The following is a 26,827-nucleotide window of genomic DNA, read 5'->3' on the forward strand; positions in this document are numbered from 1 at the left end:
TCAGCCCCGAGGCCGAGCGCTGCCCCATCTCAGCTGCTGCACAGCTCTGCAGCAGCCAGGGAAACCTGCCAAATACACCTGCCTTGGCTGCTGGGCAGGAGGGACAAGCTCAGCACCTCCTGGTTTGGAGGAGCTACTCTGCTGTCTGTTCACAGGCATTGCCTGTAAATACTCCCTGGGAAGACCTCTTGGCCTAGAAGGGGAGGCCATACCTGTGATACACTCCGTGACATCCAGCAGAGCTTGGCCACTCAGTTGATTCCACTGGTAGCTGAACTCTTTCAGCAGTGATACTTTATCTACAAGTGAAACACATGTTTCTGCTCACTTTTCTGAGACCATAGGAGAAAGGACAGTGCAGAGGGAAAGGGTAGGGGCAACCCCATTCTATAAAATAAAGTACATTTCTGCTGGTTTTTGAATCCTTTTCTTCTTTCCTTCCAGCCTGCTTGGCAGGGATTTAAATTGCAAAAGAAAAGCTCTCCTTTCACATTTGTAAATGCAAAGTTGTCTGCTGTATCAGGAGCTATGTTAAAACATTTCCCATCAGGGACCTCAAGAGTTCAGTCACATGTACGCAGTGAAAAGATTTTGCATCCCAGAGCAAAAAGGAAGAACCCCATACTTGGGACACAGAAAGGCACCGAGTCAGGCAGTTCCTGAGTTCACAGAGCAGCTGAGGAGGAGAAAGTGGCAACTCCCCTTGAACACCTGCCTCTTCAACACTCCTATTTTCAGGCACATCTCCTCAGTGTGGCATTTTCAGAGCTGACATAAATCTGTGTGGCAAAGGAATTGAGAGCAGCCTTTGCCTATGTAGCTAACTGCTGTAGACATCTTGCCCCATGCAAAACAACATGTGGAACAAGGCACCATTGACAGCTGGGTTTATACCTATTTGTTATAAAGAAATGAACTTGGCAAATCCTAAGTTCCCCTTTGAAAATAGAAGACAAAGAAGAAAAGGGGAAAATAGGCAGCTAATGCCTATCATGTAGAGCATTCCCGGTGGCTGCTCTGCAGGAGCTCTGATGGGTCACTCTCCCTTCATGCCAAGAGCAAAGCTATTAATTTGGGAAGTCAAACGGGGCCCAAGCAAACTCCAAACCCCCTTTGCCTCTGAACTGTAGCAAAGCTGTAGTCTGGGACTTGCTCTTCAGACAGGCAGCACAGAGCCAAGGGCTCCTGGGACTTTTGGGAAATGCTGATCACGTTCAAGCCTGTTGGGGGACTGGTGCATAAGGACTGCACCTGCACAGCTTCTGGGGGATGCCAGCTGGAGCTTTCCACAGACAACAGCAGCTATCAAGGCACTCAGCACTCTCTTGTGTCGGAGAGACAGAGACACAGGTGAGGAGAGTCCATGCCAAGGCTCAGCCTTACCTAAATGAGCAATGGATTCTTCCAGTGCTTTCACAGCTGCGGCACGAACCCTGGGATCCTTGGAGTTCAGGTTCTTCGTTATTCCTTCCACCAAACCAATGATCACCGGGTTCAAGGCATCTTTCAGGACGCCTGTGATTTCAGCTAGCACGTCCAGCGCCTTCTGCTTCACTTTCTTGTGGCTGTCAGATATTCTCAGGACAAAATAATCAAAAATCTGTGAAGAGAACAAACAACATGAAAGCTGAATTCACATGTCCTTGTTTGAAGAGTGGATGTAGCAGTCAGCAATGTAAAAGATGAGAGTGATCCTTTCTGTCAGGTCAGCACTTGCTTGCACAATTTCACTCTTTTCCTGTGGGCCACTCACTGGAATGGTGGCACAACCTCATGCTGCTAGAAAGATTTTCTTCTGTTTTTAAGAGGTTTGGTTGGGGACAGAATAGTTCCTATGGTATTTCACTCCATCTGTAAATCATTAAATCCATTCCATTTATTCATGCTAAAGACTACCTTTGCTTTAGAAGTATGGAAGCAGATGTTTACAATGCCCGGTTTTCTACACAGTTGCCTCAAGTACTGAGGGCAATTAGGATTTTGCCAAAACTATGGCAGGAGGAGATCTAAGTTTTCTTTTGTTTGTCTCAGCAGCAGTATCTGGAGAAGTGCAGGGCTCTGATCAACTCTTCCAGGATGCAGATCATTTCTCTAAGTAACAGGTAGACTTCTGGAATTTAATGAGCTGTACAGCCCTCATTAGAGCAGGTTCAGTCCCTTGACAGACACATCATCAGGCACCTTTTCTTGGAGAAAGGGGAAAAGCAGCTACTGGGAGGAGATGGCAGAGATGAGTCCTTAGCTGTTTTCCTCCTTTTCCAAGGAGAAAAAAAGACCCCCCAAGAAGGGTGAGCACTGTCTTTACCAAGAGGAATAGGAACAAGGATGGAAATGAGAGCCAGAGTTGTGCCTGTGCAAGACTAGATGGAGTATATGGAAGTATTCTTAAAAAAACCCTGGGTTTAAACCATCCCAGTCTGATCTTCTCTTCCCTAGGTAAACCCATTTTTAGTCTAGAGAATAATTGCCATGCTTTCAGTGGCTGGATTGCCTTCACTTAACCCAGCTGGGAGTAGGAGAGAGCAGCAGTCACACCAGCAGAAAATTCTGTCATCATCGATGAACAGCATCAATAGGCTCCTGCCAGACGTATACAGCTGGACTGAAATAACTTGTCCTGAAGCCTGGACCTGAATTAAATTTGCATGGGTAAGAGGGACCAGCGTGTCCCAAACAGCCAGGATGGAATGCCAAGACACACTGAATTAACTTTACTGCTACAGGCTTAGGAAAGGAGCTAAAGGAAAGGAGCAATGAAGATACACTACATACCTGGACAATGTTAGTGGAGATGAGCTGGGGGCTGGTTTTGCACAGGTCTTGGAGGAGTGACACTCCTTCCATGCGTGTCTGAAACCCCTTGGCCTCCAGGAGATTGTAAAGCTTCTGGAGCAGCTCCGTTTCTTCCTCAACCGGAGGTAACGTGACCTGGGCTTGTGAATGGTGTAGGAGGCATCCATCAGAGGTAGATTTCACCCTGGAAAATAAAACCAAATGAGGACCTGTTGGTGATAATACCTTCAGTAAATTGTGAGCAAAACATCTTCAGTAGCTTTTCTAATTATGTGATTTCAAGCTGGAAAATCATGAGGCTCTGAAAAACAACATGGACCTAATGACATTTTGGGAGACAATGTGCAAGGAACATTCTTGCCAGTGCTCACTCAGGAAAAGCAAGGATGAGATGCATCTGATCTATCTTCAGATGGCTGCCAAGGCACACAGGTCACATTGCTTTGTGGAGAAAGAGAGACACTACTTCCAAGTTTAAGTGGCTCCTCATATGGAATGTTTGTGTCTCATAATAAGGAAACTCATCACTCTGGAGAAGTGTCTCTACAACCAGGCATGACAATCTGCAAAAATAGCTCAGGTGCACCTGAACAGATGAACAGGGTCATATGTGAAGGATTCAGAAAATCAGTCACAGAGATAAAAACAGAAGCCAAACACCCCAGAACTATGCTCACATTTCATTTGCTTCCCTAGAGACTAGATCCACAGCTTAACAACCCCACTGGGAACAATTCTCCTGGATCAAGCTGTCTCTTCCATGAGCATGGAAAGATGCTAGCTATGCTACTGAGGCATGTGGTCACGTTCCTGCCACTGCTGAGCGTGACAGAGCTAAATAAATCCCCTCTGTGATCAGAGGAGAACAGCTACAAGTAGCTCTGCAACTGCTGTGAAGAGACAGCAAGGACCAAATTCCTGTCTTAAATGCTGATTGCAGCACAGGATGAAATAAACCAAACATGCTGTCCATCAAGCAAATCATATGAAGGACAGGAATATCAAGACAAAAAGTCCACATTGAGACACCTGTTGCCTGAAGTTGATCAGGAATTGCATTGCTACTTACTACTCAAACTTGATACTGTTTCAGGGTAAGAAAACCATGATTCAGCCAGGCCAAACCACATGCATGAGAACTGCATCTTTGTGGAATGGCATCCTGCTTCTAGACTGAGACTTCTCATCAAAACACCCATCAGGAAAAGACTCCACTCAGATGAAAAAAAAGCCCTGGTTGAATTTCCTTGTCCCAAGTCAGGCAGCAGAAACTTGGCCCTGTCATAGCCTCCATACCACTGCCCTTGCCACTGAACTGGATCGTCTGAGCTGCAACCAATGGGGTCTTTTTGTCTCTCAGTTGTGAAAACCCCTCCAAAGAAGTTGTGTTCAGTGTAATGCAGAAGTAGACTTTTTTTTATCATAGAGCATTTGTAGGGAAAGAGAACAATCTGTGTCACTGGCCATCTCTGCCAGAAAGATTTTCCTGAGGAAGAGACATGTACAGCTTGTCATGTGCTTTGTCACATCTGAATAAAGTGCTCAGTACCGTTTGCTAGAAGACAATGTGGCCTGGGGTTTCTTGGAGCAATCGTTCCTCTTCTTCACCAGCTCCTTGACAGATGGGTGTTCAGCCTTCTGGTTTTCCATCCCCTACAAAGACATAGAGAAACCCCATCAATCTTTAGAGTATAAAATAGGAAATTCCCTGCTTAAAACACAAGTTAGAACCAGGATCACTGCTACCAAGGCTTAGGGAAACATTTCCTAACTTGCAGATAGAAACAGCCCAGGGATTCAGTGATGCCAACTCTTTGCTTTCAATAGCCCAAGGCAGGCTATGGGTGCTACTAGACTGAGCAGCAGTCTAAAATCCCAAATTCATTAGTCTTCAGCATAAATGGGAATAATGCAAACTGGCAGGCAACAAGTGTTCGTAAACAACAGAAGCAACAGAAAAATCTGGACTCTCTGGGGGTTGGCCCATTGTGTTGGAAGGATTTGGTTCAACACTCACTCTCCCTGTGCCTGAACAAAGGCATGCTCCCTTCTGTAATGTCGATAAAAAAAATAAAATCCCTGCCCCCCCCCCCCAAAAAAAAAAAACAAACCAAAAACAAAGGGGTTTCCACTGGATGCTGCTGAATTCACCAAGATTTTTCCAGTTCCACAGAGCTTGACAGCAGGGCGGTATTCCCAAAAGACTGTAACTGTAGTAACTAGGATTGACTTGGCCATCTTTTGTAAATTTGGAAATTTTTAGTACTACTACTTCCAGTATCTTTTGCAAAGACTCTGTTCTCTTCAGAAGCACTATTCTCACTTAATTGCTTTACTGGGCAGAGGAGGGAGAGCATGGTGGGGGCTTACACTTAAATGTAAACCCATTTGCTCTCTTTCCCTTTCTTCTTTGTGAATGATATTGAAAATATTCCAAACCCCACTTTTTCCCTAATAACATCAATTTCTTTGTGGTTTGCAGATGAACAGGCTGAGGATTAACATCTCATTCCCAGGAGAAAAATGATTCAGTAGAAGAGGAATGAGATCAAGACAGATTGGGGATGTTTGATCTCACATTAGCAGTGGCAATACTTGCACCAAGGAGCCATTTCTACTGCCAAGCACTTACTTTCTTCTGCATTCTTGTCAGAATATCTTCCAGGTCATGGGTGGAAAGAGATCGCTCCAAAAGCATTTTAAATTTTTGATGATTGAGCAACATCTTCACCATCTCCTGTCCATAATGCCTAAGGGAGGGAGGGAGGGAGGAAAGGAAAGAAAAGTGAACAAACAAAGGAAGAGTGTGAACAGAAGAGGCTTATACCTTAAATTCATCATGTGCAATCCTTGCACAAGAAGGCATTACCTACTCAGCAAAGAAGGAGATTTGCCTCCACTTGACACTGCACCGTGCTGTCAGATGAACACAGGAGGCAAGAGGAGAATGTGGGCAACAGAAAAATACCATTTCACTCTGAAACTGTGGGTGTGCTCCTGTGGGATCAAAGGATCCCAGAGAACAAGCAAAACACATCTGCTTTGTTGTCAGAGCCTATTAGCAGTGTCTTGCTGCCATTGCACAATAATTTGCCTTTCTTTAACTGGCAGGGAAGCCAGGACAAAACACCTCCTGCATCCTATTGATTATTCTATACTATATGCATGCACAGGGGCAGCTAGTTGCTCTGGTGTTCTTGGCAGCTATTCATGGGAATTTCATCATCAGAGTAAGGGGACTTTGGTGGTTTGGGTTGATTTTGCCACTGGGAAACCACAGTTTTCTTCAAGAAGAAATTTGGAGGTCACTGAGCCACAGATAACAGCATTCTAGAAATCTGCAGACCAAGTTCAGAAAGACTGAATATGTTGGCTAAAGACCCCTGAAATATTTATAGGAATGTATTAAATTAATGATAAACAAATGTTTGGGATCCTTCAGTAATGAATATTAGCCAACACTTTGGCTTTGTGTTTTGCACCTAAAGACAATGAAAACTGTTGGACTGGCTCATCTGAGCTCTTTTGATCTCAGTAAAGAATCCTTCAAGCCATAGGAAGTTGGCAATGCTCATTTCTGCTGGCCAACCTCAGGTTACCCAGTACAGTCATTTGCCCAGGCAAGCCAGAGCAGTGGTCAAAGCACCAAGGCTGACAGAGCTCCAGAAGCCTTTGGACAATGCTCTCAAGCACATGCAGTGACTCTTGGGGTCACTGCATATGACCAGGAGTGTGACTGGATGACCCTGATGGGTCCCTTCCAACTCAGCATATTCCATGCTTCTATGACCCTTATTCACACAGTGAGGGAACTTCATATTTCCTTCAGTTTCCACTCTTGTGGGGTTTTACCTTTATAGCCAGGCACAAAAGGCTTTTCCTGTTTTAGGAGGTGAAATGAAGATCATTACCTTGTGTCCTGGTGACAGTCCTGAGCAAGCTTCCCTGCCACGTGTGCCAGCCTCTCAGCCCTGGCTGTGCCTGCCAGCTTTGTGACTCCAATTCTCTCCATCAGGGACAGGAGGAGCTCGGCCCCACACTTCCGCACCTGGGCGTGGCAGCTCCTGGGAAGGAGAGAGCAAACCCTGGGGCACAGGGAGAAGGAGCAGCAGCAGCGCAGGCCTTGGCCAGAGCCTGCTCCCTGTCCTTGCTGGGGGAAGGAGGCCTGGCTTCTCCCTGCAACTTTAGACACCGCTAGAAGGTTCTGTCCTCAGGTAAACACAAAGCTAGCATTGTACAGAAGGACTGCCTGCAAGGCAGAGGGAGGAATTCAGTCTCCCTGCACTCTCTGATACTCAGCTCCTTTCACAGTATTTACTCTGAGAAAGATTAAGGAAATAGATTACACATGAATGATTTAGAAATTAAAGACACTTCATGCTGACCCATCAGAGGGCACCCAGTACACAGAGCTGCAGCGGGATTGAGGCTCTTTCCACTCATGATCCCCAAATCTGCAGACCTTTGGAAAAAAACAAATGCAGGGAAAACATGTTGTGGGCCATGAAGTTGCAGAATATCCAGCAATGCAGCCTGTTTCTTCTGTGAGGCTTGGCAACGGAGACATCTGAATGTTTTACCCTATTCCAAAGCTGAGGAAAGGAGGGACAGGCAGTTTAGCCAGGCTGTCCTGTTCTAGAGAGTGTCTCTTGGGAACTACCAGGCCCAGCACCAACATTTAAGGCAACATGTGCTTCAACTGTCCCATGGCAGTCAGGCTGTGAAGGTGCCTTTAAAGTGATTCATCATCCCAAGGCTAACATGAAACATGAGTTTGAATAGAAAGTAGAGTTCTATGGCCAGGACAGTCATACAAGACTCCTTTTGGCAGGAGCTGCACCTGCTGTGCAGGCTGTGCCACACCCAGCAGATTGTCCCCCATGTGCTCCACGCCCCAGCAAGTACCCTCCTCCTTTCTCAAGCTAATGGCATCATGAGGAGACATGGTTTTCCCAGGGCCCCTGTGGTTAGTGCTGTGAAATACCAAACACCACTCACAGCTGCAATTGCAATTGTCCCTCTTGCCACAAAAGCACAAGGCTCTATCCTCAGCCTTTGCAGGCACTTTCACTTCCCCACCAGTCACCACAGCTAGGAAAATCTGACAGCCTGGGAGAACTCCAGGAAGCAGCAGGAAGCTGAGTCAGAGGAGCTTTCATTTGGGTATCAGGAAAAAGGTTTTTCACCCTGAGGGTGGTTGGGCACTGGAACAGGCTCCCAGGGCAGTGGTCACAGCACCAAGCCTGACAGAGTTGAAGAAACATTTGGACAACAATCTCAGGCACTTGGTGTGACCCTTGGGTTGTTCTGTGCAAGGCCAGGAGTGGACTCAATGGTCCTGATGGGCCCCTTCCAACTCCCCATATTATAAAGTTCTGGGAATCTGAGAACTAATAGGCTGCAGGTGGGCAGAAACAGGTGACAAGAAGAGAGAAATGATGTTGACTGGAGAATGAAGTCACTGAGTTCACAGAAGATGCAGCATACAGGACCCTTCCCTCCCACCATTCCCATTCTCTGTCTCATCCCTTCTCCCTCCCACACACTAGAAGGTGAAGAATATCACTAAAAGAAGAACAACCTACTTGACTCCCATATCCATGAGAGCAGTCATTGCTCGTGCAGGAGTCACATTCTCCACCATGATGCCCAGAGTCTGACTGGCTGCTTTCTGAACAAATTCTGGGGAGTTGGACACCATCTGCAGAAGGACCCGAGCAACCTCATCCACCTCAGAGTCCATGTTCTTCTTCAAGGTCGCAAAGAGCTCTCCCAGAGTGACAATTGCAGAGTAGGACACCTTGGAACGGAGGTTGGCCACCTGGACAAGTCATGAGGGGAAACATAAGAATCACCTTGAAAAGAAAACCAGTTGCCTTCAACAGAAGTCCCAGAAAATGACAACACATCCCACTGTGTCCAGAGAAACATCAAAGTACAGTAAGAGCAGGAGAGCACAAGTACAGAAAGGCTTTTACTCTGGCACCAATTTCTGGTCTCAGACCTGCTTACTGCAGGCCTAAAAAAAATATTTCATTAAAGTGTTCTACTTAACCCTTCTAAAATGTTCATAGCTTTGATTTTAAGCCCTTTGACTAGAAAACTGAAGCAAGGGCTGCTTTCAAATCATAAAAGCACAAATAATAAAGATAGAAGAGTCAGGTGCTCCTGTTCAAAAAACAACACCAGCAGCTGAAGCACTCAGCCAGGAAACAGAAAACACAGGCTCAGACCCACAGACCAATTTGCAGTGTTGAATTACAGCTTGGGCAGAGACTGGGACTCTGGCAAATAACCTCATTAGTTTCTGCATTTGCACATTGCATTATAAATGCACCACACTCAAAGACAAGTGTCAGATACCCAACTTACCAGTAAATACAGCTACATGTACCCACAGATCCTACAGATAGCTGACAGAAATTAGAAATAGAAGGTCTAAAAGCAGAAATGAAGGTAGACCCTGAGCACACATGGAGATGAACAAGCACATACCTGCTCTACACACCATGTATGAAGTATGTGGGACAATTCAGAACAATGTTCTCACCTCGTTGGTAACTGCCAAGCAAATGTCATCAAGTCTGGAAAGCAGGACCTCGGAATGGGACCCAGCCAGGTGTTTGATGTTGTAGAGTCCCTCCTCCTTCAGCTCCCTGAAAGGCAGAAGATTATTTTTTTCTCTCCACCAAGGCAGCACCTGCTGAGATTATCAGGCTGGCAGCTCAGTCAAACAATGGGAGGTGCTTTTCAAGGAGTACTTAATTTAGTTATGGAAAAGGTTGCCACAGGATGATGTGGCTGTCAAAAGCCTACACAAATCCAAGAGGTGAATAGAGGGGTTTCAGAGTGGCCATTTAAGCAGACAGCCTTTCTGAAATCTCTGGCACATGATGCCCCCCTGGCACTGCTTCCTAGAAGCTGTAGACCAGACCAAGCTGCTGTTTCTTGTCACCTCCCTGTGCCTGTCCCTGAGACACAGTCCCACCTGGCTGTTTTTGGGGCATTTTCCTTCTTTGTCAGCCCCAGCAGGCAGTTCAGCACTGAGAGTCTGCACTGGCACTCTGGAGCTGAGTTTCCCCTCTGCCATCTAGGCCTCTCTGTCACCCCCTCCACTCCACCTCACATATTCCCCAAAAAAAGCAGCAGGATGTCCCAGAAGATTCCACCCCTGAGCAAGAACTGTTGAAACTCTGGCTTTTCCCAAAACCCCCTACCTAAAACAACCCCCACAACAGCAACATGTTATTTAAAAGGTGCAAACAGCACTGTCTCTCAGCACTTTGTGCAGGGCCTCAGCTACAGGCAGGAATGTGCGGCATCAGGGCTGCAGCACAGGGCTGGCGACTGATCCCACTGGCACCCCTGAGCATCATCTGGACCCCCTACACCTGCAGAAGCTCTCTGCACCTCACAGGACACCCATGAGAAATAGGGAAGAGAAAGCAGAAGAGAAAGGACAAAACAAAGGTGACTGCACAAGGAGATGCATCGTGGCAGATTTTTCATGCTCATCCCAGTGTGTATGGAGTCCTTACCCCTGTGTGAATGAAGCATCTACCAGGGAGAGATCAAAAGGACATTAAAAAGGAAACCAATATCACCTAACATTTGTAGGGTTATCACCTCTGGGCCTCCTTCTGCCTGTGTATAATTTTGGGACACATGGTGAGTGTTGACAAAACATCTCAGGCCCATATGAAGCAGTAAGAAGGAAAAAGTTGAATTCCAAAAGTGCAAGATTCCTAGAGGATTTCATTTCTTTTTCCTTCTCTTCTGCCATGAGCCCTTCAGGAGTAATGACAGCCTGAGGGACTGGACAGCACAACTCCCTGGAGGAACTCCCTGCAGCTGCTTCTGGGACTCCCATGCAGGAGGTCACAGGGAGACGCTGTCACCTGCCATTGCTGTCAGCAGTGGGGGCAGAGAGGAATCTTACTCAGTCCCACTGGGCCAGTGGCCCAAGGCACTCAAATCTCTACACTCAAAACTTCTGCCATCCCCTCAAGGTTTCCTTTGCAGCTCCATGGAGCAACAGGCAAAGCAAGGAAACAGCACGGAGCTGCTGCAGCTGGAGCAGTGCTGCAGAGCAAGGCCAAGAAAAGGCTGCTCTCAAATCTTTATCCTCTCACTGCTCTGGTTTCACGAGTGCCCTTTGTCCACTCTGGGCTCTCGGGGGCTCAGAGGTACTAGCAAGACACGATTCTAACCTACATTAATGCCAAGAGGGACACAGAGTGAACAAGGCCTTTCTTACCAGTCATCGCTGCTGAGCAAGGAGAGTGCCTCCAGCAAGGAGTGCTGTGGGTCTGGAGAGGCTCTGTCCTTCTGCCCATGCCCACGGAGCGGCTCCTCTCGGCGCTGGGCACCAGTGGCCGTCTGCGAGGTCACTGCAAGGAGAGGGTCGGCCATGGGCGCTGCGGCCCGGGCAAGGCACCCCGCCATGGAGCGGCCTGCAGCCCCATCTCCCAGCCAGGGTTCCCTGTGGTGCCAGCTGGCACTGGCTCAGAGACTTCCCTGCTCTCTGGCTCCTGGGGCTCCTTGCCTTCTCCCAGCCCCCCAGCTGGGCACAGCTCCAGGCTAAACCTGACAATTGCCCCGCAGCCCCAGCTCCCCAGGGCCACAGGTGCCACGGCCAGCGGCAGGTTCCTGCGGCCGCAGAGCTCCCGCTCCCTGCCAGACAGCGCTGACCAGCAGCACTCGCTGCCCAGGAGGGAACCCCTCAGTGCCCCTCTTGTCTCAGCACCCTGATTTCCCCAGCCCTGAGGACAGGGTCCCTCTGCAGCTCCCTGAGGAGAGACCTGCAGCTGCCTGGAGACATCCCCAAACCAAGCCTGAACAGGCCAGCCCTGCTGGGCCCGGCTCAATCCTCACGGAGCAGCTACCAGGGAACAGCCATACCTGACCCTTCCCACCTGACAGCGCCTCTGTTCCCACAGACTGCAAATATTCTAGACAGCAGGCAGCTGAGTGCACATACATTTTAGTATCCCTACTATTGGGAAGGGAGTACTTTATGGATGTTGTTCTTTCCAAACATCATCAATCTGTACTCTTTCAGAGGTGCATACTGCCTGTATTTCAAAGATGCTGAGGTGAAATTGGTCATCTAATGGATGTGTTTGCAAACTCAGTAGATTCTAAGCTTTCTCTTGTGGAAAAATGTACTTTCCAGACTAGACAGTTGATTAAAAAGGTTTCCAAATGCACTCTGAGGATAAAAATATGCAAATACAGATCCACATTGTTGGCAGACACACTCTCTTGTTGATCAGTTGACCTGGGTTTGCCTTAATTAAATTTTATGGTAAGGAAAAAAACTTACAGGGTATGAAGAAAATCAGATGATAAATGCATTTCTTATGAAACCCATTTGTCATCAAAAGCACTGTCAATCAAAAATTTCATGTTGTGCACTAAAAAGCTCATTTTCTAATGTGTAGATGAAAACATTTCAGCTGTCTACAATGATGGAGTATAAATATTGCACAGAATCTTGATGAACTGCCCTAGACTTTATAGGGTTTTTGTGCTACCTTGCATATTCTCACCAAGTATGGAGGAACCATAACAAGAAAAATATTCAGACAGGAGCTAATCTGGATGTCACTGAGGTACCCCAGCCACTGACACCAGTGATGTCACTGCAGAAGTATGTAGGCATACACATCTGGATTCAGTATGAATGGAGAGCCACCTCAGGCTAGTTCTGGTCAATTCTGGGCATGGAAGCAGCATCACTAGAAAAGAGCATTGAAGTATCACTCCTAGCTGCCATCTTCTTATCTCACCCTGCTTGGGATCACAGCACAGGCAGGCTGCCCACAAAGGAGAGACAGGAGCCACTAGGGACTATCTGCTGTGTATTTCCTGCAGGCAGCAAACAGCCTGGGAGCAGCAGGCAGCCCCTCCTGGTGTCATCGGCTGCACACGGCCGCTGTATTTGCTGGGTGACACAGGAGGCACTGCTTGTTCCCTCTTGGCACTGCAGGCTGTGGGATGGCAGCAACGAGGAGCCTTCGGGCACTTCTGGGAGCAGCAGCAGCACGACTGCACCAAGCTGCTGACTGCCCTGCAGAGACAGCCCTTGCTGGGATAGCAGAAAAGCTGGCTGCAGAACTGGACAGCAGCACAGGCAGAGGGCCAGATGGTGAGTGAGCAACTGATGGTGGTGGTTCTCGCAGGTGCACGGTGAGCACACCCTGGCAGACAGCCCTGCAGCTCACCCTGCAGTCACAGCTGCCTCCTGGCACCAGTGCTGTAGTTTGGACTATCAGGATGGGCAAAAGCCAGAGCTTAGGCCTTTACACTACTTGATTCAGCTCAGCTTTCCAACAGAGCTCTAAGAACCACTGCTCCAGCACTCCCAAGCTGGAGTAACTCAAAAGTAGATTTGCTGTTCGTTCTCAGGACAGACTATGGACCCAAGATCCCAGCTGTGCTGGCTGAGGCAGGAGGCAGTTTGTACTCCTTGTGCAAGGAAAAACCTGTTTGGAAAAAGCTGTCATGGAGCAGGCTTACCTGAGGAGCTGCGTGGGAAGCTGCCAGCCCCATGGATGATGGGCCTATTGGGCAGTAGGGACACATTGTCCTGCTTCTTCAAGACCTTCTTCTTCAAGGCACTACCAGGGTGTTTTCTCTGCACTCTAGAAGCTGTGCCATCAACAGGTGGTAGGCTAAAGCCTGCAGGGACCAAAGAGGAGCTTCTAAGTGGAAGGCACTAGACAGGGTGATGATGGAAAGGGCGAGAAAACTTGCCAGAGCTGGGTAACATCTCTTTGTTATCGCAAAGAACTTCAAGTATAACAATGGCACACTAATATGGGAAAAAGAATCACAGATTCCTAGAAGAGTTTGGATTGGAAGGCACCTTTAGGCACTATCTAGTCCAACACCTGTGAGCAGGGACATCTTCATCCTGATCAGGTTGCCCAGGGCCCCATGTAAGCTGGCCTTGAACACCTTCAAGGATGGACCAACAACAGCTTCTCTGGGCAAACCCTTCCAGCTTTTCATCCCCTTCCTTTAAAAAAAAATATCTCTAATATCTACTTTAAATCTACTCTCTTCTAGCTTCAACCAAATTGCAGCAATGCTTCCCCTAAGAAACAAGGAAACTCAGTACTGCTTTGCTTTTGTTTTCCTGTTCCAGAGGCTGGCAGGGGAAGTTACCAGAGAAAGTGCAGATAACCTTGCGTGCTGCCCTGGGGCTGAGTGCTGCCTCCTGAGGGCCCTGCTGCCGCCCTCGGGCAGCGCTCACAGCCCTGCAGGCAGAGCCCCTCGGCCGGGATTCAGTCGGGAACGCTGCTTGCTCCTGGGGCAGCAGCAGAAGCACTGCCTGGGGCTTCAGCACAGCTCTACAGCACCAGCTCCTCAGCAGGGAGTGGCAGGAGAAGGATCTCTGGTGTTTTCATGAGAAGGAGTTGCATTTTGTTTCTTCCAGGTTGCACCCTGGTTGAAAAGCATTCTTTTGGACTCACCTTGCCTGGAGGCTGCTCTCCAGGAGAGAGTCTGAAGTTCCAGTGTGCTTTGCAAGACAGAATTTTCTACTCTGAAAGACTTTCGAGGTGAAGGGGGGAAACTAATATTCTGTTACTGACTCACTGAGGCCACAAGCAAGACACTTCATGCCCCTGTATTTTTCTTTCAGAAACAGAATTAAATCCCAAGCAAGCTTCCACTCAAATGCAAGTGGAACAGTCCCCCAGTCTGACTGCAACACTGTGCAAAGGGCAAGCAAGTGGTCAAAAAGGACCACCACAAGTGTAGCCACCACTTACTTGCTTCAACTTCATCCCCGGGCTCAACTGTCTCCAGAATGGGTTGCAAGGATGTTTTCCTTTGCCTCCTTTTCTTCATCTCTCTCTCCAAATGCTCTGCGTCCTTCCGCTCTAAGTTCTTTTGAGCCAACATGCACAATGCAGCACGGATCTAGGTGCAATGGAAATGCATCATAGACTGTAAGGAGAGACACACAAACCAGACACATCTCCTCAGGAGTACAGAGTCCAGAGTCCACAGAGTGCCATAGGTTTCAATGCAGCTCCATAGACATTCCAAAAGTTTCAGAGGAATGTCTCCCGTCCTCACCTTGGCAATTACACACAGCCAGGTGGAACACTTCCGTGCCACAACCTTACACTGCTCCAACTGCAGCCTATGTCAGGAAGCCCTGCTTGAAGCATGAAGGTCATAGGAGTGCTCCAAGACAGAGGAAGAGCTGACATGGCCAGTGAGCAGGCAGTTCAGTTCCTACAGGCCATGGCAGGAGAATGAAAACCATGTGCAATATCCAGCAAGGAGGGGTAATTAGCTGTTGCTTAACACTCATGGCCAGGAATTGCAGCTGTTTCTCACTTCCTGGCTTCTGAAGGACTCAGCTCTAAAGGACTCTGAAGGACTTGGTCTCTGACATCAGGAGACCAAAATGGGGAGTCATATGAAAACAAGCTGCAGAAACACTGCTGTTAATGAGCAGAAAACTTGAGAATGAGAGGGCTGTGACATACAGCCAGAAAGGTAACCAGGAAAAATCAAACTCTCCCATTTTCTTTTGCAGACTTGCTTACACACAACATTAGAATCTTTGCTTCTCTGCTTCCGAGGATGCACTTTGCTTACATTCACTGATGTGTAGCTTATTCTGTCATTCAGAACTTCTCTAAAACAGCCTTTGCACATAAAGAATGCTTCTGACATGACCTTAGCACCATCTGCAAACCAGACACCTTGGCACCACTGGAAATAGCCAAGCAATTGCTCTCTAGTTGTCAAATATATTCCCAAGAGAATCCACATTGCCCAGGAGAGGATGATTATGATTTTCAGTGACATTTTGGGCCAAGCACTAAACAGCCACTGGAAAGGAATTCTGCTCATCCCTGTCCTTCTCTCTTACCTTTCCAAAACCTTCCCTCAGGTCTGTGTCACTCGTAAGACCAGGATCAGTGTGATGATCCATCTCCTTGGCCCGGCTCAGTGGGAGGCCTGGAAATGAAAGCAAAGGTTTGTGTAAATCTCTGGCAGATGTCAAGCCCCCAAAACCACAATGCTGGACAACAGGCAAGACAGGTTCCAGATTGCAGAGCCCTCAGAAGACACAGAGACTGTGACTGAGAGCAGCAAGGTACAATGCCTAGAGCCTCTCCCAAGGGATGGGCTACTGGCAGCAGACATGACATTACTCTGCTGGCCAGCAGACTGAAACCTGCTGCATGATGAAGGCCCCAGCCCCTGGATGCTGGAGAGCCTCTGTGTCTGACAGAGATGGGCAGAGATGGAGATTGCTCTTGACAGCAATTCTTATCTGCTCTTATTCATGCTGATATTAGTAAACATCTTCTTTTGGTTCCTAAAAGTCCCAGGTTCTAATACCTGGATGCATTTAGATCAACATTTTCTTCTCTTTGTTGGAATATTTTAGCGGACATGCAAAGAAAAACTTAGCATTGCAGGAGTGTTACCCAAACATGAACTGTGTTCTTGACACTAGATAATTCATTTTCCCCAAGGATTTTCCTTCTGAACTGTATGAGAGTGGGCCAATTTTGGGCTAGCCTGACTAAAGGCTGATTTTCTAATTGCAAGAAGAACAATGGAGCTCATTCTGAAATACTCTCCAACAGAGCTGTTAGAGCTAAGAGAACTAATTCTTTACATGGTTTCACAGAGGGTAAATTCATACAGCAGCCAAGCAGTTTGAGAGGAATCCCTGTCCTAAAACTGGATTCCTTCACCCTGTAGAATGCTTCAGTCAGTAATAAAAGTGGGCCAGCTAAGGATTAATGTCATAGGTCATTTCTAGTCCAGAATGAGTCCAGAAAAAAAGTCACCTTCCTTACTGAGCAATACTTCCCCCTAGCTGCATTAAGCATTCCAGCTGCACATCAGCAATTAAGGAGTCATTCCAAAGGGGCCGTACCCAGGATTTGCCAGAACTAACCCTGAGCAAAGGGATCAGGTCATCTGATCCATTCTTCTGCATCAGCAGAATTATTTCTTCAAGTCTCATCTGTCCCATCATGACACACCCAGAGATGGCAGAGGAACAACAACAGTGTCATTGAGGCTTTCAACTTGAAAGCATTGGCTGAGCCAGATGCACCAGAGAGTGCATTTTGTCTGGCACAATTCCACTTGTCAGGGATTAGGCAAGGCAGGGAGGGAGGACAAGGCAGAAGGCATCTCCTCCCCCAGCCTCAGTCTGCAACACTGACACAGGCAGAGAGAGCCAGGGAAGAGATTTGTCATGGTGAACCTGCCATAGGTGGCTTTGGGCCACTCCTGCTCCTGCCACTCAACAATTCACACTGCAGGAATTTTCACTGCACCACCAGAGAACACTCCCAGTGACTGGACTCTGGGAGAGTCCACTGAGCCCGTCAAGCAATTGAAATGCATTTAAAGAAATTTTAAAAATAATGGGTTTTAATCAGGCTTTCCAAATGTCACCTCTGAGTCAAGACCACAATGGTCATTTTAGGACAGACATGCCCTGTACCTACCAGCATGTTCAGAGTTCTCCTCCTTGCTTCTGCTGTTGGATCTTGGCCTGCAGAAAATGGAGGACAATGAACATGTGAGGAGGTAGAAAGAGAAGGGAGGGAATGCCTGTACCATGAAAGAAGGAAAACCGCCATAAGATGGGCACTCTGATGAAGGAGGAAATGCAACACAGAAACACACCAGGATGCAAAGCTGATTAATTTTCCTTAAGCTTTCCATTGCAGGAGTCACAGAGAGCTGGCCAAGCTCTGTGTGAAACAATAGCCAAGTCCAGAAGAGGACTCATCTTGAGGTGCTTTGAAGCCCTGCCTCCTCTTCCCCACCACCACCTCTGCTCTTGGCACATTGGTGCTGGCTTTGACATTGTGCTGGGTCATCATAGATCGGCAAAATGGGGAATACACAGAGGTTTGCCTAAATACATGGGACACCTGGCTGTGCAAAATAACCACACTTTAGAATGGGAACACACAGGTGAACAGCACACTGCAGCAGCAGCAGACACCTTGGCTCACCTCATCCCCTGGGACTCCTGGAATTCCAGCTGCGGAGAGATTTGCAGAGAGTCCGCAGCACTGCCAAGAGAGGGACTTACTGCCTTGCCTATGGGGGGGATCAGAGGTGGTCCCAATGACCCCTTCTTCATATCCCCTCCACTGGAATACAGCAAGGAAGCCTGCAAAGAGTAGAACACAGTGCTCAGATCAAGCATGCAGCCTTGTCCCTATTCATGCCTCAAGACATTTAGATGTGCATTTAATTGGGACCTGGCAGGAAAAGACAAGGAAAACTGATGGAGCAGCTTGGCCCAGGATGGGGAATGTTGACCTAGGAAAGGAAAGTGGTGAGGGAGATCCCAGGGCACACATTTGGCACCTCTCCCATTGTGCTCAGTTTTCTGCATTCCCAGCTGGCATTCACATATTTGACATCAAAATGTTCTGAGGTGCCACTGCCTCCACCTGGAGGACAGGATGTCATGGGAATGGGTTTAGATCACTATTCTCTCCCTGCCCCTAAGGTACCTCACAGCCAGTGCTGATCTCCAGTCATGTCCCCACAAAGCCATTCTGCAGGAGGCCAAAACCTGCTCTTCTCAAGCCCCTCATTTCTTCTGCTGCTGCCCTTCCCTCCTACACTTCCCCAGCAGCCTTTGAGCCCAGATGCTGCTGCTGAGCTCCCGGGATGCTCGCTGCTCTCCAGCCCCCACACATCCACCATCTCAGCCTCACTGGCTTTTAGGATGTTCAGCAGAGCTCCCCGCCCTGCTGCTCTCTGCAAGGTCTCTGCCTGCCCAAGTTCCTCCAGGGCCCCCATGCCATGGCCAGGAATGGGAATGGAGGCAGCAGGGGCAGATGCACACTCTTTGTTTGTATCCCATCATTTCTGGGCCAGCTAAAGAACCAAATCAGGACCTGTTCAGCTTCAGTGAGAGGGACAGTTCCTGTCAGGGAGACACTGGGCCTTTTCTCAGCAAGGCTGAAATCAAGTATCCAAGCCTTTGATTGGACATTTTGTCTACCAAAACTCTTGTTCATCTGCCTCCTCCTGCACCCCATGGCAAACTCAAAACAACTGCAGCTCCTGGCCCTGCTGCCAAGGCAATTGTGTGCCTGGGCTCTGGGCTGCTCTCCCCACGGCCACTTCCCACCCTTTCCCTCTGGACAAAGCCATGCCACAGCACACAGCTGCCCAGAAGCTGATGATGTCTAGAAATAGCAGCAGAGACAACTGTGCAGAGGGCATGGCTGTACAAGTCAAAAGCTGAGACAACCTGGAACTGACTTTGCAGGACTGCCTGCTCCAGCAAAGACCTTGTTCCATCCCAACCAGACACAGCTGACAAAAAACACCACCAAGACATAGACATGGCTCACAGATACCCATAGGTTACTAAATCTAGAAGGACAGCTTGTCCAGATTGGACAACTTTAGCTGCTCTGACTGCTTGTTGGTGTTTTCTCAGCCATGAGACAGAGGAGGAACCACAACAGAGCCCAGAAACCATTCAAAGACCTCTCCTGTTATTGACACATGCTGAGGATATGAAGTCTGCACTCCACAGCCACTGCAGAGACAGCCTGAAGCACAGTGTCCAGCTGAGCTCTTCTTTGGCTCAGCTGCTTCCCTGAGGTCACACCACAGGAAAAGATCTCCAATCTCTGCCTCCATCACATAAACTGAAAATCTACTGCACAGGACATAGTTTGGTCTCCTTACCTTATAACTTTTTCCTTCTGAACTCTGCTCCTGGTGTTTTCTACTGTCATTATCATAGCCAGTGCCAATGTCCTTGTTTTCTTTCTCCATGCTGTACATTTTATTATTGTTAGAAGAAGGAGAGCTGATCCTGATGGGAGGCAATGGCTTTGAGGGAAGGAGCGAAGAGGGACATGGCCGGAAAGACGTGGAGAAAATGAACCTAGTCACGCCTGCAAAGTGGAGGAATTTTCACTGCACCACCAGAGAACACTCCCAGTGACTGGGCTCTGGGAGAGTCCACTGAGCCCATCAAAAAACTGAAATGCATTTAAAGAAATTAAAAAAAGAATGGGTTTTAACCAAGCGTTCCAAATGTCACCTCTGAGTCAAGACCACAATGGTCTTTTTAGGACAGACATGCCCTGAACCTACCTGCATGTTCAGAGTTCTCCTCCTTGCTTCTGCTGCTGCATCCTGACCTGGAGAAAATGGAGGACAATGAACATGTGAGGAGGTAGAAAGAGAAGGGAGGGAATGCCTGTACCATGAAAGGATGTAAACATTCTTAGCGTGGGCACTCTGATGAAGGAGGAAATGCAACACAGAAACACACCAGGATGCAAAGCTGATTAATTTTCCTTAAGCTTTCCATTGCGGGAGTCACAGAGAGCTGGCCAAGCTCTGTGTGAAACAATAGCCAAGTCCAGCAGAGGACTCATCTTGAGGTGCTTTGAAGCCCTGCCTCCTCTTCCTCACCACCATCAGTCATTCCTCAACTTGCATCCTAACTCCCCAATTCTGCTGTCTCTCCTTTTGGAGCCAAGTGGCTCCTACAGCCACACGGAAGCAGCAAGAGCTGCTCAGCTGAGACATGAGACTGAATGGAGGGCAGCTACTTTTGTACAGATGCCAAAGCTTGACTTTGCCTGCTCGTGCCTAAACCTGGTGACAGTCTCATGCTACATGTGGTCAGAGCACTGCTGTCTCCGAGAATGCTATGACACCTCCTGGCTCTTTCCAGAACAAAAAGGCTTTTTCCAACTCAGCTGCAAGGGGAGGATATTCAGATTGCACTTTAAAAGCCCTCCCAAAGATTTCCAATTCAAATGATACTTCTGTGTCTCCTTCTTTATTGTTATCACTCGGATAAGCTTGACAGCTATATTTTCTCTCACATAGCCAAGCCAATATCTTTCCATCAGGTACGGTCCTATAACTCTTGTCTACCACCTTGCCTTCTTTGATCTTAAGCCCAGATCAAAACATTAAACATTGATCAGATTATACATCTATACCCCAAAACTTCTCTAGCATCTCATTTCACAGTGGAGGCCCAGGCACAGAGAAATTATTCCTGATGTTTACAGAAGCAGCACCTGAATTTGCAGACCCCTCTCCAGTAGCCAGTATTGGCCCATACATAATCTCATGGGTGCAGAAGTTAACAGTCAAGAATGACAGCATTCAAATATCTGCAGGACCCAGACCCAAGCAATTCACTTCCCAAAAAAGAGCACAACCATTACAAAGGGAATCAATAGCCAAGTGCAGCAGAGGACCCATCTTAAGGTGCTTTGAAGTCCTGCCTCCTCTTCCCCACCACCACCTCTGCTCTTGGCACATTGGTGTTGGCTTTGACATTGTGCTGGGTCATCATAGATCGGCAAAATGGGGAATACACAGAGGTTTGCCTAAATACATGGGACACCTGGCTGTGCAAAATAACCACACTTTAGAATGGGAACACACAGGTGAACAGCACACTGCAGCAGCAGCAGACACCTTGGCTCACCTCATCCCCTGGGACTCCTGGAATTCCAGCTGCGGAGAGATTTGCAGAGAGTCCGCAGCACTGCCAAGAGAGGGACTTACTGCCTTGCCTATGGGGGGGATCAGAGGTGGTCCCAATGACCCCTTCTTCATATCCCCTCCACTGGAATACAGCAAGGAAGCCTGCAAAGAGTAGAACACAGTGCTCAGATCAAGCATGCAGCCTTGTCCCTATTCATGCCTCAAGACATTTAGATGTGCATTTAATTGGGACCTGGCAGGAAAAGACAAGGAAAACTGATGGAGCAGCTTGGCCCAGGATGGGGAATGTTGACCTAGGAAAGGAAAGTGGTGAGGGAGATCCCAGGGCACACATTTGGCACCTCTCCCATTGTGCTCAGTTTTCTGCATTCCCAGCTGGCATTCACATATTTGACATCAAAATGTTCTGAGGTGCCACTGCCTCCACCTGGAGGACAGGATGTCATGGGAATGGGTTTAGATCACTATTCTCTCCCTGCCCCTAAGGTACCTCACAGCCAGTGCTGATCTCCAGTCATGTCCCCACAAAGCCATTCTGCAGGAGGCCAAAACCTGCTCTTCTCAAGCCCCTCATTTCTTCTGCTGCTGCCCTTCCCTCCTACACTTCCCCAGCAGCCTTTGAGCCCAGATGCTGCTGCTGAGCTCCCGGGATGCTCGCTGCTCTCCAGCCCCCACACATCCACCATCTCAGCCTCACTGGCTTTTAGGATGTTCAGCAGAGCTCCCCGCCCTGCTGCTCTCTGCAAGGTCTCTGCCTGCCCAAGTTCCTCCAGGGCCCCCATGCCATGGCCAGGAATGGGAATGGAGGCAGCAGGGGCAGATGCACACTCTTTGTTTGTATCCCATCATTTCTGGGCCAGCTAAAGAACCAAATCAGGACCTGTTCAGCTTCAGTGAGAGGGACAGTTCCTGTCAGGGAGACACTGGGCCTTTTCTCAGCAAGGCTGAAATCAAGTATCCAAGCCTTTGATTGGACATTTTGTCTACCAAAACTCTTGTTCATCTGCCTCCTCCTGCACCCCATGGCAAACTCAAAACAACTGCAGCTCCTGGCCCTGCTGCCAAGGCAATTGTGTGCCTGGGCTCTGGGCTGCTCTCCCCACGGCCACTTCCCACCCTTTCCCTCTGGACAAAGCCATGCCACAGCACACAGCTGCCCAGAAGCTGATGATGTCTAGAAATAGCAGCAGAGACAACTGTGCAGAGGGCATGGCTGTACAAGTCAAAAGCTGAGACAACCTGGAACTGACTTTGCAGGACTGCCTGCTCCAGCAAAGACCTTGTTCCATCCCAACCAGACACAGCTGACAAAAAACACCACCAAGACATAGACATGGCTCACAGATACCCATAGGTTACTAAATCTAGAAGGACAGCTTGTCCAGATTGGACAACTTTAGCTGCTCTGACTGCTTGTTGGTGTTTTCTCAGCCATGAGACAGAGGAGGAACCACAACAGAGCCCAGAAACCATTCAAAGACCTCTCCTGTTATTGACACATGCTGAGGATATGAAGTCTGCACTCCACAGCCACTGCAGAGACAGCCTGAAGCACAGTGTCCAGCTGAGCTCTTCTTTGGCTCAGCTGCTTCCCTGAGGTCACACCACAGGAAAAGATCTCCAATCTCTGCCTCCATCACATAAACTGAAAATCTACTGCACAGGACATAGTTTGGTCTCCTTACCTTATAACTTTTTCCTTCTGAACTCTGCTCCTGGTGTTTTCTACTGTCATTATCATAGCCAGTGCCAATGTCCTTGTTTTCTTTCTCCATGCTGTACATTTTATTATTGTTAGAAGAAGGAGAGCTGATCCTGATGGGAGGCAATGGCTTTGAGGGAAGGAGCGAAGAGGGACATGGCCGGAAAGACGTGGAGAAAATGAACCTAGTCACGCCTGCAAAGTGGAGGAATTTTCACTGCACCACCAGAGAACACTCCCAGTGACTGGGCTCTGGGAGAGTCCACTGAGCCCATCAAAAAACTGAAATGCATTTAAAGAAATTAAAAAAAGAATGGGTTTTAACCAAGCGTTCCAAATGTCACCTCTGAGTCAAGACCACAATGGTCTTTTTAGGACAGACATGCCCTGAACCTACCTGCATGTTCAGAGTTCTCCTCCTTGCTTCTGCTGCTGCATCCTGACCTGGAGAAAATGGAGGACAATGAACATGTGAGGAGGTAGAAAGAGAAGGGAGGGAATGCCTGTACCATGAAAGGATGTAAACATTCTTAGCGTGGGCACTCTGATGAAGGAGGAAATGCAACACAGAAACACACCAGGATGCAAAGCTGATTAATTTTCCTTAAGCTTTCCATTGCGGGAGTCACAGAGAGCTGGCCAAGCTCTGTGTGAAACAATAGCCAAGTCCAGCAGAGGACTCATCTTGAGGTGCTTTGAAGCCCTGCCTCCTCTTCCTCACCACCATCAGTCATTCCTCAACTTGCATCCTAACTCCCCAATTCTGCTGTCTCTCCTTTTGGAGCCAAGTGGCTCCTACAGCCACACGGAAGCAGCAAGAGCTGCTCAGCTGAGACATGAGACTGAATGGAGGGCAGCTACTTTTGTACAGATGCCAAAGCTTGACTTTGCCTGCTCGTGCCTAAACCTGGTGACAGTCTCATGCTACATGTGGTCAGAGCACTGCTGTCTCCGAGAATGCTATGACACCTCCTGGCTCTTTCCAGAACAAAAAGGCTTTTTCCAACTCAGCTGCAAGGGGAGGATATTCAGATTGCACTTTAAAAGCCCTCCCAAAGATTTCCAATTCAAATGATACTTCTGTGTCTCCTTCTTTATTGTTATCACTCGGATAAGCTTGACAGCTATATTTTCTCTCACATAGCCAAGCCAATATCTTTCCATCAGGTACGGTCCTATAACTCTTGTCTACCACCTTGCCTTCTTTGATCTTAAGCCCAGATCAAAACATTAAACATTGATCAGATTATACATCTATACCCCAAAACTTCTCTAGCATCTCATTTCACAGTGGAGGCCCAGGCACAGAGAAATTATTCCTGATGTTTACAGAAGCAGCACCTGAATTTGCAGACCCCTCTCCAGTAGCCAGTATTGGCCCATACGTAATCTCATGGGTGCAGAAGTTAACAGTCAAGAATGACAGCATTCAAATATCTGCAGGACCCAGACCCAAGCAATTCACTTCCCAAAAAAGAGCACAACCATTACAAAGGGAATCAATAGCCAAGTGCAGCAGAGGACCCATCTTAAGGTGCTTTGAAGTCCTGCCTCCTCTTCCCCACCACCACCTCTGCTCTTGGCACATTGGTGTTGGCTTTGACATTGTGCTGGGTCATCATAGATCGGCAAAATGGGGAATACACAGAGGTTTGCCTAAATACATGGGACACCTGGCTGTGCAAAATAACCACACTTTAGAATGGGAACACACAGGTGAACAGCACACTGCAGCAGCAGCAGACACCTTGGCTCACCTCATCCCCTGGGACTCCTGGAATTCCAGCTGCGGAGAGATTTGCAGAGAGTCCGCAGCACTGCCAAGAGAGGGACTTACTGCCTTGCCTATGGGGGGGATCAGAGGTGGTCCCAATGACCCCTTCTTCATATCCCCTCCACTGGAATACAGCAAGGAAGCCTGCAAAGAGTAGAACACAGTGCTCAGATCAAGCATGCAGCCTTGTCCCCATTCATGCCTCAAGACATTTAGGAACGCATTTAACTGGGACCTGGCAGGAAAAGTCAAGGAAAACTGATGGAGCAGCTTGGCCCAGGATGGGGAATGGAAAGGGAGATGATGAGGGAGAGACCATGGCACACATTTGGCACCTCTCCCGTTGTGCTCACTCTTCTCCAAAAGTGGCTACATTCCCAGCTGGCATTCACATATTTGACATCAAGGTGTTCTGAGGTGTCACTGCCTCCACGGGCATTTTGGATATCACGGGAGAGGCTTTAGATCTCCTTGCCCCTAAGGTACCTCACAGCCAGTGCTGATCTCCAGTCATGTCCCCACAAAGCCATTCTGCAGGAGGCCAAAACCTGCTCTTCTCAAGCCCCTCATTTCTTCTGCTGCTGCCCTTCCCTCCTACACTTCCCCAGCAGCCTTTGAGCCCAGATGCTGCTGCTGAGCTCTCAGGATGCTCGCTGCTCTCCAGCCCCCACACATCCACCATCTCAGCCTCACTGGCATTTAGGATGTTCAGCAGAGCTCCCTGCCCTGCTGCTCTCTGCAAGGTCTCTGCCTGCCCAAGTTCCTCCAGGGCCCCCATGCCATGGCCAGGAATGGGAATGGAGGCAGCAGGGGCAGATGCACACTCTTTGTTTGTATCCCATCATTTCTGGGCCAGCTAAAGAACCAAATCAGGACCTGTTCAACTTCAGTGAAAGGGACAGTTCCAGCCAGGGAAAAGGTCTGAGAGCTCTGCTGACAGCACAGAAACTGAAAATTGACCACACTGCACTTAGCTTGGTCTCCTTACCTTATGTCCTTGTCCCTCTGAACTCAGCTCCTCTTCTTTTCTCCTGTTCTCAGCATAGCCAATGCCATCTTTCCCATTCTCCTGCTCTCTGCTGCATATCAGGCTTGGCTTGGTAGAAGGAGAGCTCTTCTGGATGGGAGGCAATGGCTTGGAGGGAAGGAGCATAGAGGGACTTGCCAGGGAAAACCTCTTGGCAAGAGGGTAGCCAGACAGGCCTGCAAAGTGGAGACACAAAATATAAGAGAAACCAAAATGCAAACCCAAAGCATCTGAAGCTCCATATCTCGTGGGACCCATTCCCTGCAAACTTCTAAACAGCTGCACAGGGCTACATTCTCTTGCTGGCAGACACTTGAGGCAGGACAAGGGAAAACCCTGACCCACTTCCACAGGGCTGCCACAGGAGCACCCTGGCCTCTGGGCTGCCCTGGGACAGCAGGGAGCCCAGAGCCCTGTGCTCTCCAGCAATGGCTCAGCTGCACATGCACCCTCCTGCTCCTCTCCCTGCCCCACAGCTGAGCAGCCCTCCAGCTCCACAGGCACTGGCAGCAGCACAGCTCATTGCAGGGGCACATGCAGGGCACAGCTGTTCTCTGGCAATGTGCACAGGCTCTCTGGGCTGCCACAAGACCCTTCCTCCCACCAGAGATTGGCCCAGCTCCTCCTCACCTCTGTGTGAGGCTGAGCCATGCTCATAAGGGAAGAAGTGAGTTAGGTGAATTCCCACCTTTATCATTAACACATCTAATGGGTGTGGCACTCAAGGGGAAGAATTTTTAATTTTAGAGAAAATTTATTTGAGTTCATTTTTCATGGAACTAGCCTGCATTTAATTCCTATGAATAGTATGGAGTTGGCAAGTCTGAAGGGAAAAGGCGAAGGTTCCAATGATAAGAGGAGAAAATATTCCTTCTTCAGTCTGGCCTGTGAATCCACAGGAAAAACCCACACCGCTGTTACAGCTATTTCTGTAAACCACCAAGTCCTGTCAGCAACAGGTAGGCCTTATTGGTGTTTCTGTAGCACTGTAATACCATCCTCAGTGTTGGAC

At 48.4% G+C, this 26,827-nt stretch overlaps 1 protein-coding gene across 1 annotated transcript; it reads right to left on the reverse strand.

Moving 5' to 3' along the window:
- LOC135278317 (TOG array regulator of axonemal microtubules protein 2-like) lies at positions 1-24,928 on the reverse strand. Its single transcript, XM_064384872.1, has 20 exons — positions 24,772-24,928; positions 23,412-23,458; positions 22,998-23,209; positions 21,293-21,453; positions 19,933-19,979; positions 19,519-19,730; positions 17,814-17,974; positions 17,298-17,344; positions 15,692-15,780; positions 14,574-14,724; positions 13,315-13,476; positions 11,051-11,183; positions 9,344-9,449; positions 8,379-8,614; positions 6,705-6,857; positions 5,426-5,543; positions 4,343-4,446; positions 2,773-2,977; positions 1,384-1,600; positions 1-299 (listed from the first exon to the last, which is right to left on the reverse strand). Exons 1-20 carry the CDS (start codon positions 24,900-24,902, stop codon positions 1-3), a joined length of 2,991 nt encoding a protein of 996 aa, XP_064240942.1. The 5' UTR covers positions 24,903-24,928.
- Positions 24,929-26,827: the final 1,899 nt, after the last annotated feature.

This window comes from Passer domesticus, chromosome 11, assembly GCF_036417665.1.
Source record: "Passer domesticus isolate bPasDom1 chromosome 11, bPasDom1.hap1, whole genome shotgun sequence".
NCBI classification, from domain to species: Eukaryota; Metazoa; Chordata; class Aves; order Passeriformes; family Passeridae; genus Passer; species Passer domesticus.

Bases quoted from the DNA above. Each gene is read 5' to 3' on its own strand.
- LOC135278317 (XM_064384872.1), bottom strand. From the start codon at position 24,902: ATGAAGAAGGGGTCATTGGGACCACCTCTGATCCCCCCCATAGGCAAG. The intron at 9,450-11,050 runs GTAAGAAAGGCC...TCTGCCTTTCAG, and splicing joins TTGCTCAGCAGCGATGACTG to GGAGCTGAAGGAGGAGGGAC. The intron at 5,544-6,704 runs GTAATGATCTTC...TCCCTCCCTTAG, and splicing joins GACTGTCACCAGGACACAAG to GCATTATGGACAGGAGATGG.